The sequence below is a fragment of the Peromyscus californicus genome, unplaced genomic scaffold, assembly GCF_007827085.1.
Source record: "Peromyscus californicus insignis strain IS unplaced genomic scaffold, ASM782708v3 Scaffold_11__1_contigs__length_118956290, whole genome shotgun sequence".
In the NCBI taxonomy this organism is placed as follows: domain Eukaryota; kingdom Metazoa; phylum Chordata; class Mammalia; order Rodentia; family Cricetidae; genus Peromyscus; species Peromyscus californicus.
Genome location: NW_026294402.1, coordinates 101534132 through 101547956, shown reverse-complemented (window position 1 = coordinate 101547956; position 13825 = coordinate 101534132). Strand labels below are relative to the sequence as shown.

General features: G+C 40.2%; 1 protein-coding gene across 2 annotated transcripts in view; it reads right to left on the bottom strand.

Annotated features, from left to right (window-relative positions):
• Dcaf1 (DDB1 and CUL4 associated factor 1) overlaps positions 1–13825 on the bottom strand; it is a 63449-nt gene that overhangs the window by 11307 nt on the left and 38317 nt on the right. For both annotated transcript variants that reach the window (XM_052719658.1, XM_052719667.1), the window contains exons 15-22: positions 13165–13363; positions 12481–12563; positions 11856–11940; positions 8572–8805; positions 8088–8181; positions 7173–7277; positions 6701–6774; positions 6093–6194 (exon numbers count right to left, since the gene is read on the bottom strand). In XM_052719658.1, the coding sequence (XP_052575618.1) occupies positions 6093–6194; positions 6701–6774; positions 7173–7277; positions 8088–8181; positions 8572–8805; positions 11856–11940; positions 12481–12563; positions 13165–13363 (976 nt within the window). The remainder of the gene's footprint in view (positions 1–6092; positions 6195–6700; positions 6775–7172; positions 7278–8087; positions 8182–8571; positions 8806–11855; positions 11941–12480; positions 12564–13164; positions 13364–13825) is intronic.

Below are 13825 nucleotides of genomic sequence, written 5' to 3'. Positions count from 1 at the left end.
GTCAAGTCTTCTGTCTTGTTTTTGAGACAGGGTCTCACTGTGTAGCCCTGGCTGAGCTGTAAGTCACTACGGTAGACAAAGTTGGCCTCGATGGAACTCAAGAGATCCAACTGTCTGAGTGCTGGGATTAAAGGCATGTATCATCACGCCCAGGAAGTAGTTTTTTCTAGATGAAGTTTACACAAGTAGAATTGTGATGTGAACCCCTAATTAAGAACCATGTAAAGATGCCTGCTCAAGTACTCACAACTCTCAAGCTCCACTTTTCTGTCCACCTCACCTTCCCAAGGACAGAATCATGGAAGGGAATCCAGGCAATGCCTGCACTTTACACCAAATTGTCTGGTTCTTCAGCATTTGCGCAAAATGTTCACATGTGTGCTTAACTTATTTAGTGTAGCATTTGTTCACAGATAATTCGAAAATTCTTCTTGAATATCTGTTTTACAAGAGAAATGGCTTTTAGCCCTATATTTCCTTCCAAAATATAACCCAGTCAGAAAAACCAAAATTCTGGCCATACTAAGAACAGTCCATTCAAAAACAAGGGTAGTTTTTAAAATGTGGTTGATTCAGATGCAGTCCTGCTGTCGGACACTTCACGTGTCATATCTGCCGACCTCACACTCCGACTTCGCACCTATTGTTGGACTGACCACCATAAAAGTCGACATGTTTGTTCAGTGTCAAACGTGGTCTTTCTCTCCTTACTAGCAGAGTTTAACTCAAGTACATTTTTTTTTTCTTTTTAAGGAAAAAAATAATAGTAAGAACCTTTCAGGAGTCACTACATTCACCTCTGGCCAGGGGTGCAGTTGGTGTGGACTCACCATCCGCTTCTGGGCAGTGGAGAACACACACAGGAAGCACAGCAACAGTGTGTCCCAGATTCAAAGAGTGGAAAAAAGAAAACATTATTCCCTTGTTCAGATTGTTCTTTATAAATTTAAGGTTAACAGTAATTAACTGACAACTACTGACTTTTCAAAATCTAGGAACAATGACCAATTATTAATTTTTGGCTTCATAATTTTCCCTAAAAGCCAACTGCAAAGTTGACTTGACTACATGTTTTAAAAACACAGACACCAAACTTTGAATGAATCATATGAACTCTAGCAGGTAACAGGCTCACTGGTGCTTTTATGAACTGCTTGATGCTACACAAAGTAGCTGTCTCAGGACCAACTATGCACGGTCAAGTCTTCCTGTACATGTCGTTCATCAACATGATGAACAGCTCATCCTTTCTGTTAAACATCCACACTTATTTAAGCCTAAGGATAAAGGGTAACTTTTTCATTCACATATTATGTGTATATATGAGTAGAGACAGAAGACATCTTGTGGGAGTCTGTTCTCTCCTTTCACATGGTTTTGGGGTCATCATTCATCTCTCAATAACTACCATTTTATATAGATACTTTACAGTGGACCACTTTAGCAAATGGCAACCAACCACTCATTATCCTGAGCTTGTTTTGCTAAGGTGAAAAGGCAAATTCAAAGGTGTTGGTCACAGGTGCTTGCATCTCTAAGCCACATGACACACCCAAACCATCTGAGAAGACCAAAGAGTAGGTAGCAAGACCAGGACAAAATTTTGAATAGCAAATAACTCATATGAAAATGAAAAGTCTAGTTTTCAAAATCAGGTGAGGCATATAAACCCAAATGTACATTTAAAAATTCAAGGTGGCATAAAGAAAGGTAGTGAGGAGAGATCCAATGGGAACAGTAAATACATCACACTGTCACCATTAAGAGTCTACAAATAATGTGGATCAACACAACAATATTACGAAGGAGACTTACTTGATATTATTCCATCCCAAACATCTCAGATCAAAAGTATTCAGTAATGGATGTCTTTCAAACTTGAAATGCAGCAGGTGGTAGACCACCAGTGGGATATTAGTGTGTACTGAAATTAGCCTAAATCCTGAGAAATCTGAAAATATTACTACCTTGCCCATGCCACTGACCTACGCATACAACAAAACCCCTCCAAGATAGAAAGCTTCTGCACTCTTCTACACACTGGGTACCAGAGGTACTTGCTAGAGCCCACCTAACTATTGGACATTGGCGTCCTTGCAGAGATAGCCTCTATTTTTCCTTCAGAATCAGAAACTCAGAAGCCCTTACCAATAGCCTATCCTCATTCCAGTGTATTTCTCACTTAATATTCACAAGTTAAGCAGAATCACAGAAAGAGAATTGGTCTTGTTGCTAACACAAGCTCCCTGGAGAGTGGGAAGAGGAATAAAATACTTAGGTTAGGTTGATACTCCATGATGGTCCCTTGCTTCCAAAGCCAGCAACCTATCCTTAGTGCCTTTGCCTCTCTTACTACCCCATGTACTCAAGAATGAAGCCCTTTACCTCCTCCCAAAGTATCTTGGGCAACCCTAGCTTCCTTTCAAGCTCCACCTTCAAAGACAAAACACCAGGCCTCACTAGGTCCAAGTGATGATCCCCAGAGAAGACTACTAGCCATAGCCTTAAACTTCACAAATATGAAGGGCAGGGATAATGATGTTAGACGAAGAATTTAAAATACACCTCAAGTTTGCTTCAGATTTAGTTACATATATCCCAGCCAAGAAGCCTGAGACAGAGCTAATAGATGGTACTTATGACTAAACCCATGGGGGAATGGAGAGTCTATGAGTACCTACACCATTGCTAGTAACAGATAAATGGCTTGACACCTGCACCTTCTCTATTTACTGACCAAGAATAAAATATTTACTAATTCATTCGCTTTTGGAGGCAGGGTCTCAATATGCAACCAAGCCAGTCTCAAACAAGACTGTCCTGCCACAACCTCCCAAGTGCCAAAATTACAAGTTTGTACCACCATTCCCAACCACTAAATCTCATCTTATTTCATGACAGGCAGCATGAAAAGTATAGTGTCTAAAGCAACAAAGTGAAACAAGAATAAAAGAATGACACTATTAAAAAGCTCAACTTAAGCCGACAACAAGATAGCTCAGTAATTGAAGACACTGGCCACACAAGCCTTAAGAAGGAAAGAACCATTCCACGAAGTTGTTTTCTGACCTCCATATGCACCCTGTGGCACACATATACTCATATATACCCCACCTGTCTCAACACACACACATTAATAATGATTTTTATAACTGTTCAGAAGAACTTCTCAGGGAACTGGACATAGCAGCTCATGCCTATACGAGGGAGGTAGAGCCAGGAGGATCAGTTTGTCATTCTCAGCTATATGACAAGTTCAAGGCCAGCATCAACTACGTGAGACCACCATCTAGGAAAGGAGGGAAGGAGGAAAAGAGGAAGCAACTTATCCCACATAGTAGTGAATGCTTGTAATCCTAGTACTCTGAAGGAAGGTGGAGACAAGAGTAGGTCAAGACCATCTCTGGCTACACAGTGGAATTTGACAACAGTCTGAGCTACATAAGACCCTGCCCCAAATCTAAAAAACAAAATGAAACCCACTCAAACCAAGACACGATAGCTTACGCCTATAATCTTAGCATTCAGGAGACTGCCAAAGAACTGCCACAGGACTGCCATAAGTTAAAGGCCAGCCTGAGTTACAGAGGCTCTACCTCAAAATTAAGAAAAAACAAAAGCACAAAAACCAAAAACAGGTATAGCATACGCCTTCCATTACAGCAGTCAAGGCAGAGGCAGGTGGATCTCTGAGTTCAAGGCCACCCTCATTAATATAGTGAGTTCTAAGCTAGCCAAGGCTACAGAGAAAGACCCTATCTCAAAAAGAAAAAAAAGGGGGGGAGGGGGAGAACCTCAGTAAGAAGAAATTCATTCAAGACAACCACATGAAGTTTAGAAAATTTGGTATCATTTTCAAGCTATGAAGAGTAGCAACATATATAATCAGAGTATAGCACTCAAGAACATATTATTCACCTATTTGACAGAGGAAAAAGAAGTCAGAACTGAACACTTGGCCCACCCTAGGAGAATATCTTACAAAGGAAAATGCCTCTGTTCAAGCAGCTGCTAGATCTTAATGAAGACTCTTCCTAGTGGTTTCAGCCCTACCCAGAAACAGAAGCACAAACACACTCTTTTTCTTACTCCATTCAAAAACTCCTATCTGAGGACTACCCCTAAGCATGCTTAGCCAGCTGGAATATACCACCCAAACCAGCAGAAACCAAGAAAGCACAAATGGGGTTCCAGAAGTGTGTTTTCGATTTCTCAAACCAGTGTATCTCCCTCAGGTATCCTGCATCATCTTTCAGTTCAGACAACACAGTATTCAAAAACATACTCCAAGTTAGGGTACAGCTCAGTAAGGTAAAGTGCTTGCCTACTGTTCAGGGAGCAGATGATACACTAACTATATAGCCCAACAGTGAAATAAATCCCTGAATTTCAAAGCAGCACAAGAAAAAGCCTTTGTTTAGTCAGTACTAAGGTCTGTTGGAGAAAAATGTGAGTCCTTAGCCCATTGCACTCAGAAAACTACTGGGTTTTGTTTTTTATTTGTTTTGTAATTTTGCTTTGGGATTTGATCTTGCTCTTTTAACAAGGTATGGGCAATTTGTTAGATCCTATGTCAAAGTTTAAAGAAGGGTGAGGGGCTGGAATGTGTTTAGCATGTAAAAGGCCCTATGTTCAATCAATCTCTGGTACCACAAAAGAAACAGAGAGAGCATGCACAAAAGGGACTGAAGGAGAAAGAAAAAATTTACTTAAAAAATATTCTTGCAAATGTAAATGTTGAGTACATGCTATTTTGGATGGACACTAAAGAAAGGAACTTCAGTAGCCCTGACCAGAGAGCCTGATGATCAAAACAGGAGAGTGATGAGGACAAGAGCTCTAGCAATACAGAGAGGGCACAGTTCTTCTCATCCTGTGGCACATCTCATCCAGGGGACCTGAAAGTCCCTCGCAGAGGACCAAGACTAAAAGTGAAGAAATTAACTCAGGGTCTGGAAAAAGGTTATTTTACTGGCCCTCATTATCTGTAGCGAGAGGAAGTCAAACACTAGTCCTTCAACTTCAACTCAGCATCAACTTGGCAGTAAATACTCTAAAAGATCAAAGGAGGTGGACTCATAAAAAGAAGGCTGTGAGCCCAGCAATCAGGAAAATCTGCTGATGCTCTCAGGTTTGAGACACTCTTCAGAACTGAAACCAACACAAACATCATAACATAACAGCATAAATCCCCCACCTCATGAGAAAAGTAAAGCTAAGACTGTGGGATATAATACGACCTATCTGTATTTATGTTTAAATTTCTCCAAACCATTAAAATGATCTTTACCTATTCATTCCACTCTTACTATGGGAGTGCTACCTGATCACACTGTCACCAGGAGATGAGAGCTGCTTATCTCTTGTGTTACCTTATTTACATAAAGGGGACAGGGTGTGCACCTCAGTGCACATGTGGAGGTCAAAGGACAACTTAGACAACTTAGACAAATTGGTTTTCTTCTTCTACCACATGAATCCAGGGAACTGAATTTGGATCATCAGACTTGGCAACAGGCAATTTTAACCAATAAGCCATCTCCCTGGCCCTATGGGAGCTGCTTTTCCTGAAGCCCAAAACAGACACTATAACAGCATGGAAGTAAAGTCAGAGATTTCTAGGCTGTACAATGTAAATAAAACACAGGGTCTCTAGGTACTAGGCTATGTTGTTGTTCTGGTTTGGAATTTGTGCTTTGGAGACATGATCTCACCAAGTAGCTCAGGCTGGCCTTGAACTAACTCACAGTGTAGACTAGGCTGGCCTCAAACTCAAATCTTTCTGTCTGAGTACTGAGATAGCAGGTAGACAATACCACCCTTGTCTGTTTAAAACCCTGTACCAACAACAGGTAAGTTTCCTATCCCCTTTTCATTTTAAAACTCTTCAGTAAAGATGAGTGTTTTAATTCAATCATTTAAATTAAAAACATGTTTTATTATAACAAAATTGCACTTTCTATAAGTTTCAGACATATTAACAAGTCTTCCAAATATGGCAACATGTAGAAGACTTATCTTAAAATTCCCTCCAACAAAAAACAGAGCATGTATTCCTCAAAGCTTTAACAGAAATTTCCAAGATCACTGACCTGGTCCTCCTCTTCATCTTCATCCTCTGCCAGACGCTGCCTGCCCACTTCATAAAGCCTGCATACTGTGTCCATGTTCAGGGCATCCATACTGCCTTGATTCTAGAATGGAAAAACCGTCGAGAAATAAGCAGTGAGTCAGGGGGGCCCATATCCATACCTCAGCTCTGACAGGTGCCCTTTTCCTTGATCCTGTAACTATCAAAGCTTCCAATTGCTACAATTATTTGGCTGACTCTGAAAATACATACCGAGGACAGGTGGGAAAGAGATGGGATGGGAAAGTTTAGGCAGTGCTAACTGTCAGCACAGGAGAAGCTACCACCGCCGGAACAGGCGTATCTTACTCTGATGAGACACAAAGACCCCCTCTGAGAAAGAGCAGTTTGAGTCCAGGAGCTAGGAACTTACAAAGGGATTTTTCTCACTGTTTCTCTTAGACTATGCATCTCCCAAGCCCTGTCAGTGAGTACGTCATCAGTAATCTATCATCAAGAATATTACTTACTTAAGGATGCATCTGATGTCACATAAAATGCCTAAATACAACTTGGAAATTATTTTAAATACCAGAACCATAGAAAAGAGTCTCTGTAAACCTCCCTTACCTCAATGACAGCAAGATAGCAATCTTTGGTGTCTGTACACAGGTCAAAGATGTTCCGTTTCACATCAATAGTTGCTGAAAAATAGAATGTGACTGAAACTTAAATTACTGCTATTGCCTAAAAAAATTATTTTGCTCACAGAAATTAATTAAAGTTCAATATTTAGAACCAGATAGATGGCTCAGTGGTAGAGTACATCCTCAAGTTCAATTCTCAGCACCTATGTAAGATGGTTCACAACCACCTATAACTAACTTCAGGGAATCTGATGCCTCTGGCCACTGTGGGAACCTGCACTCACATGCACATACCAACACATAGACACACACATACAATTAAAAATTAATTTTTAAAGGTCAATATTCAGATATTTCTATAACTTCTTGTTAGTAAAAAGTCCTCCTGGAAAATGGAAGATCTTAAGCAAGACATGAAGAAAACAATGATCAAGTGCCTGCCCTTTCATGCTTACCTATAGGCTTATAATCAGTTGCATTAAATGTTCGGAAGGATGACCCAAAAGGGCTTTTCATCCTCTCTTCCAATAAGTCATCTTCATCATCTGCCTGCAACATTGCTGATTGAGAGGAGGGAGAGTAATGAAACATTATTAAGAATCAGAAACACGCTGGGCAGTGGTGACGCACGCCTTTAATCCCAGCACTCGGGAGGCAGAGCCAGGCGGATCTCTGTGAGTTCGAGGCCAGCCTGGACTACCAAGTGAGTTCCAGGAAAGGCGCAAAGCTACACAGAGAAACCCTGTCTCGAAAAACCAAAAAAAAAAAAAAAAAAAATCAGAAACACTACTGAACCACAAGTGCGGAAAATTAAAAAGGTCAACCAAGATTTTAGTGATTACCCTTGCAAATAAATTTATTCTGCATTTAGTTAGTTCTTCTCCAGGTTCCTCATGACATATCCAACCCATTGCAGCAAACAATACTCTCAATCTCTCAGTAAGTACTGAGGCTGAAGTTTTATAATAATATCTCAAGAAAACAAATACAATAGCTTTTAAGTTTTGTTTTTCAGTTTTTTGAGACAGTGTTTCTCTGTGTAACAGCCCTGTGTGTCCTAGAACTCACTCTGTAGACCAGGCTGGCCTGGAATTCAGAGATCTGCCTGCCTCTGCTTCCCGAGTGCTGAGATTAAAGGTGTGCGCCACCACACCTTGCTCACATATTTCTTTCTATACAAATTTATTATCTTCAAATTTAGTTGCCTTTTATCCTGATCAACAAAATTTTTCGTCTTCTCTTTTGTCACCATTTATTCTTTTTTTTTTTTTTAACTTTTAATTTTCAATTGCTTTTCACAAGTGAAAAGTATTTCTAAATATGTGAGAGTACAGAACAGGAAAAAGAGGATGACGGAAAAGGCTTATTACCTCCATACATCACTGTCCCAGTGTGGTTAAACACCACGCGACATTGATCCAGAGCAGGAACTGTGTGTAAAAGATGGAAAGTCCGAAGGTCCCACTAGGAGGGTGTGATTAAGGGAAACTATTTTTACACCAAAGTTGAGAGAGCTGATTTTACGAAGATAGGACCAAACCATGCTTAGCAAGCACACTGCCAACTAACTACATCCTAATCCACAAAGGCTTTTCTCTGAAGTATCATTTCTTCTTCTTCCTACTAAATTTAAAGTACCGATACTTAAAATGCCAACACCTATTACTGACTGTTATTCCTGTAAATAATCCCATACACATAAACACTACATGAGTTCCCTTCCTCCCAAAAGTAGCAGTTCACTCTCCTCTTCTCAGGTCTAGCAATAACTGATTTCCACAGAGCAAAAGTCAAGTAATCCGAAATAGGTAACAACAAATGGAAAGTAAGACATACAATCTCTTGTAAGGATACAATCTCTGTATTGATGATGACCTCCAGCCCATTTGGATGGAAAACACCACTGATATTCATGTTGAACTTGTCAAACTTGTGGATGGCCTGTGCAGAGCGGACATCCCAGAGGACGCCATCATTTAAGACAAGATCATCTGTAGGATTAAAGGTGGCACAGTTCCTCTTGTAGTTGTTGGCAAGATCTGGGTTAAACAGAGTCAACAGCTTGTTGCCAGTCTGAATATCATAAATCTTTAGAGAAGAAGGGGCGGGAAGAGAAAAATCAGACCAATCTACGCAGTGACAGGTTTAAAGAGAGACTGTGAAATGCCTCTCCATGTTCCCAAACCCCAATCACAAAAGTCCTGACACTGTTCAACTGAAATGCTCAAAAGCACACCCTCTGAGCAAAGGTAAAGTGCACCAGTTCCCATGTGAGCTTTGAAAAATCCCTTTCCAGAGTAAAATGAGAAGTCAACCAAATTAAGGATTTAAGATAACAAACCTTTTCTTCTCTTTTGAAGAAAGAGAAAATGATTCCAAGGTTAAAACAAAGGAATTGTCATCAAAGATCAATGATTAACCATAAAATACTACTCAAAAGCTATTGATGAAATACTTGGGTTTGGTTTTGTTTTTTTTCCTTTAAATTCCAGAGTGTATTTTAGCCCCATCATACTAAAAAGTTCTAAAGTCTACCATTTACAACTGGTGCACAGACCAGATCTTTCCCATCAACTACAAAGTTGTAATATTTCCAGTTTAAAAAAGATCCTCCTCTGATATAAATAAGGAAACACCATAAAGAAACAAACAAGCCCAGATCATGGACAAGACAACCATTCTGGTCTCTTCAATTTTCAAAATCAGGAAAATTGGAGGAAAGGTTCTTGACTTTAAAACATTTGTAAGATATAACCCAAATGCATTACATGAATCCTAACTAGATCCCGGTTTTAAAAACAAAAATCTATGTAAAGCAAAGGATAACCAGGCTACAATCCACAGCCCCAGAGAAGCTAGGTAACAAAGAGGACTCTAAGAGGGACGCATGAATTTCCCTGGGAAGGGGAAATAGATGAGATCTCCTGAGTAAACTGAGGGGAGTGGGGAAGTAATGAACGAGCTATCTTGATAGAGGGGGACATTTTGAGGTTAGGGAGAAACCTGTTGCCAGGGAAACTCCTAGGAATCCACAAGGATGACCCCAGCTAAGACTCCTAGCAGTAGTGGAGAGGGTGCCTGAACTGGCCTTCTCCTGTAATTAGATTGGTGACCACTCTGTCAAGAGAGCCTTCATCCAGTAACTAATGGAAGCTGATACAGAGATCCACAGCCAAGCACTGGGCCGAGCTCCAGGAGTCCAGTTGACAAGAGGGAGGAAGGATTGTAGGAGCCAGGGGTGTCAAGATCATGACGGGGAAACCCACATAGACAGCTGACCTGAGCTCAAGGGAGCTCATGGACTCTGGACTGACAATTGTGGAGCCTGCACAGGACTGACCTAGGCCCTCTGCATGTGGATGACAGTTTTGTGTAGCTTGGTCTGTTTGTGGGGCCCTTAGCAGTGGGATCAGAACCTATCCCTGGCACAAGAGCTGGCTTTTTGGAACCTACTCCCCACGCAGGAATGCCTCACCCAGCCTTGATGGAGTGGCGGGGAGCTTGGTCCTGCCTCATTGTGTTGTGAGATGCTTTGCTGACCCCCATGGGAGGCCTGCCCCTTCCTGAATGGGGGAGTGGATGAGGGGATAGACCGGAGGTGGAGAGCAGGAATGGGAAAAGATGAGGAAGGGAAAACTGTAGTTGGTATGTAAAATAAATGAAAAAAATTAATTAAAAAAAAAAAGTTGCTTACTTCAAAAGTAAAATATAGATAGATAGACAGACAGACAGATAGATAGAAAGAAAAAAAACAAAAGCCCTTTGAAACCAAGTTCATCAGAACAATTAAGAAAAATTAAGTATGGACTGAATAGCAGATACGTGGAATTATCTGGGAATTTATTATACAATAAAGTATCTTTATCATTAGAAGATAAATATAAAGATAAAAATACTATGATGATGTTTATAACCCCCTTTCAAATGATTTTTTTTTAAAAAGGAATTTACAAAGAAAATACTGCAAAATATTAAAATGACGAATCTAGGTAATGAGCACATGTAATTTTCTTCTTTTGTATAATTTTCTATATATTTTTATGTTTCCAAAGGGAGAAGTCCTCTTGATTGACTGCCTTCCATCTTCCCCAAGCTCTCACCCTACTTCTCCGGTTCACTGCATGATCGTCATACTTCCTTCAGGGCTCTACTTAAACACTACCCTGCTTACTCTGTAACACTTACTACCTGATATATTTCTTTTCTTTATTGTCTCTCTAATAAGGCTCTCTAAAGGTAGAGGCTATATTTCATCTAAAATGTGGTAAGAAATCAATAAACATCTGTTCTTAGCTGGGTGTGGTTGGTCCACACCTATAATCCTACAAGTTGGTAGACTGAGGCAAAAGGATCCTAAATTTAAGACTAGGCAAGACTACATAAAGAAATGCTGAATTGAAAAATGAAGAAACTGGAAAAAAAGGACAGACTGCTACACTAAAAGTCTTTTCAAGCTTGACCCTCTCACATTTTCCCCATGGAGCTCACTCTTTATGACAGTCTCACTAGTGGTATTGGCCTGGAACTCCTTTTTGCCCCCCAAAACAGGTTTCTCTGTGTGGCCCTGACTGTCCTGGAACTCTGTCTGTCTACAGACCCAGACCGTCTGAGAATTCAGAGATCCCCCTGCTTCTGCCTCCCGAGTGCCAGGATTAAAGGTGTGCGCAACCACTGCTTGCACTTGGGCTTGAACTCTTGCTCCTCTTACCTGAGAAATCACAGGTATTCACAACCATGTCTGGCTCTTCGTATAATTTACAACTACTTTTGTTACTTCTGTATTCTAACTAGAGGGTTTGTTTTGGTGCTTTAGTTCTTTGGTATCTTGTTGTTTGAGATATTATAGATTGATTCTAGATCATGTTAGGCAGGACTTCTCAGTACATTTCCAACTCAGCTCCCAGCCCTTTAAATTTCATTTTGAAGAGGCTCACTAATTGCTTAGGCCAGCTCTGAATCTGCAATCTCTATCTTGGTCTATAGAATAACTGGGATTTCAGACCTGGACTACCATACCCACATCACTGAGTAATTTCCAACTGCCAACAGAACACAAATTCCCACATTACCTCCAGAGGAGTTCAGTGTGAACCAATGAGTAAACTCAGCTTGATAGAAGTAGATTCTTAAATACTTACATGGGCAATGTCTCCTTTTGTGCCTATGACCCGATCCTGAGAATGCTTACTGAACTCAACATAATGATCTTCTGTGAAGGAATGCCTACAAACAACAAAATTACTGAGGTAACAGACTGTCAGGACATTCTCTTCAGTCACCTGAAAATACAGGTAATTTTGAACCTCTTGCAAATTATACTTACCTGATTTTCCTTGGTTTCCAAAGAAAAAACAATTGTATACATAGATTAAAAAGAAAAGTCCCTCTATCGGTCCAGTGAACAGATACTGAATATTGGGAGTTTGTTGGCTAGAGAAATGGCTAATACATGACATGGGCTTTTGAAATATCCCAGAAATCAATACAACTGTCATGTGAACATAATACATAAATGTCCATTTTGGGTTAGTGAACAGTCCATTGTATAATGGGAATATAAAGACATCATAACATTATTTATAAACTAAGACAAATTCTTATTAAATGTGAATCTCAAAAGAGAAAGGAAGAAATTACCAACAGTTGACATTATTCCTCTTTTCCCCAAAAGGCTTGTAATTTAAAATCGGATGAAGGGAAACAAAGTGGGTAAATAAGACACAAAATACAAGACACTATGCTGTAAAAGCAAATAATACATACTTCATATCAAACACTGACTTCATCCCCCAAAGTGCAGACAAAGGCTGGCTCCACGTGGCCGATGTCAGAAGTAAGGACCCATCCTGAAAGAGGAAGGAGTTAGAGAACACTAGGATCTTAGTTACACGTGCCCACAGTGGACTAGAAAATAATATATTCCCAGGGGCCTAAAGGTGGTTCTTTTTTTACAGTTTACTTACTGTATTGCATGTATGTATGATATGTAGGTATGGTGGCACATGTGTCATGCATATCGAAGTCAGAAGACAACTTTGTAGAGTTGCTTTCTCCTACTTTTACATGGGCTCCAAGGAACAAACCCAGGTAGTCAGGATTGGCATGGTGAGCACTTTTACCCATTAACCCATCTTGCTGGCCTAGGCTTTTTTTATTTGTTTTTCTTTAGTTGAAATAAGGTCTATGTACTTGGGGCCTAGAACTTACTCTGTAATCCAAGTTGGCTTTGAACTCACAATCATCCTGCCTCAGTTTCCCATGTACCACCACACACAGCTAAAACTCTATCAATAGCTGGCCAAATATCTCATACTCTTTGAGACATGAGTCAACATCAACTAGACTTTCTAGTTAATGGCTCATGTAAAATCCAATAAAAGGTAAGACTCCTTAACTCTGGCTCCCCAGTCCATACCAAACTGGGAGCAAACGGGAAGGAACTCTCACCCTGGAAGGTTCAAGGTGTGTGATGGCTGAGTTGTGACAGTTGTAGCTGGCCTCTTCCTGTCCACTGAATACATTGTAGAGCTTCAGCTGCCCTGTACAGGTACCAAGCATCAGGAACCGCTCCCGAGCTGAGAACGCACAACACGTGAAGCCACTCTCATCTTCATTAGCTTCCCGGAACACGGAAATAGGACGAAATCTACACAAAAACAGAGAGAAAGTGCATACATCAGAGCAAGGAATATCCGGGAACTCTGGAAAACAAACTTTGCTAGAGAGTATGAGAGAAGAGCATTATATTTCAAAATGTGAAGTCACTGAATTCTGAAACATTACAGTGACCTTCGGTAGTTTAAATTTTCAATGAAAAAGTGTGTGGTCCCATGATCTGTGTGTAAGATTTGTAAAGAACCAGACAGAACACAACATGGACAACACAAAAGGCAAATTTGAGAACTGGCTAGAAACCGTGAGTTGTTAAACCGTGAGTTGTTTAAGTTCTAACAAACATACTGGTTATGATGATAGCAAAGGGATCAAAATACTGCCAAGAACCTAAAACGAATCAATAATTGACTTAATTAGTTCACAAAACACATAAAAATGATGTTCAGTGATACTTTAGGCCAACAAATGACTTAAACTAATCACTCAGTGATGA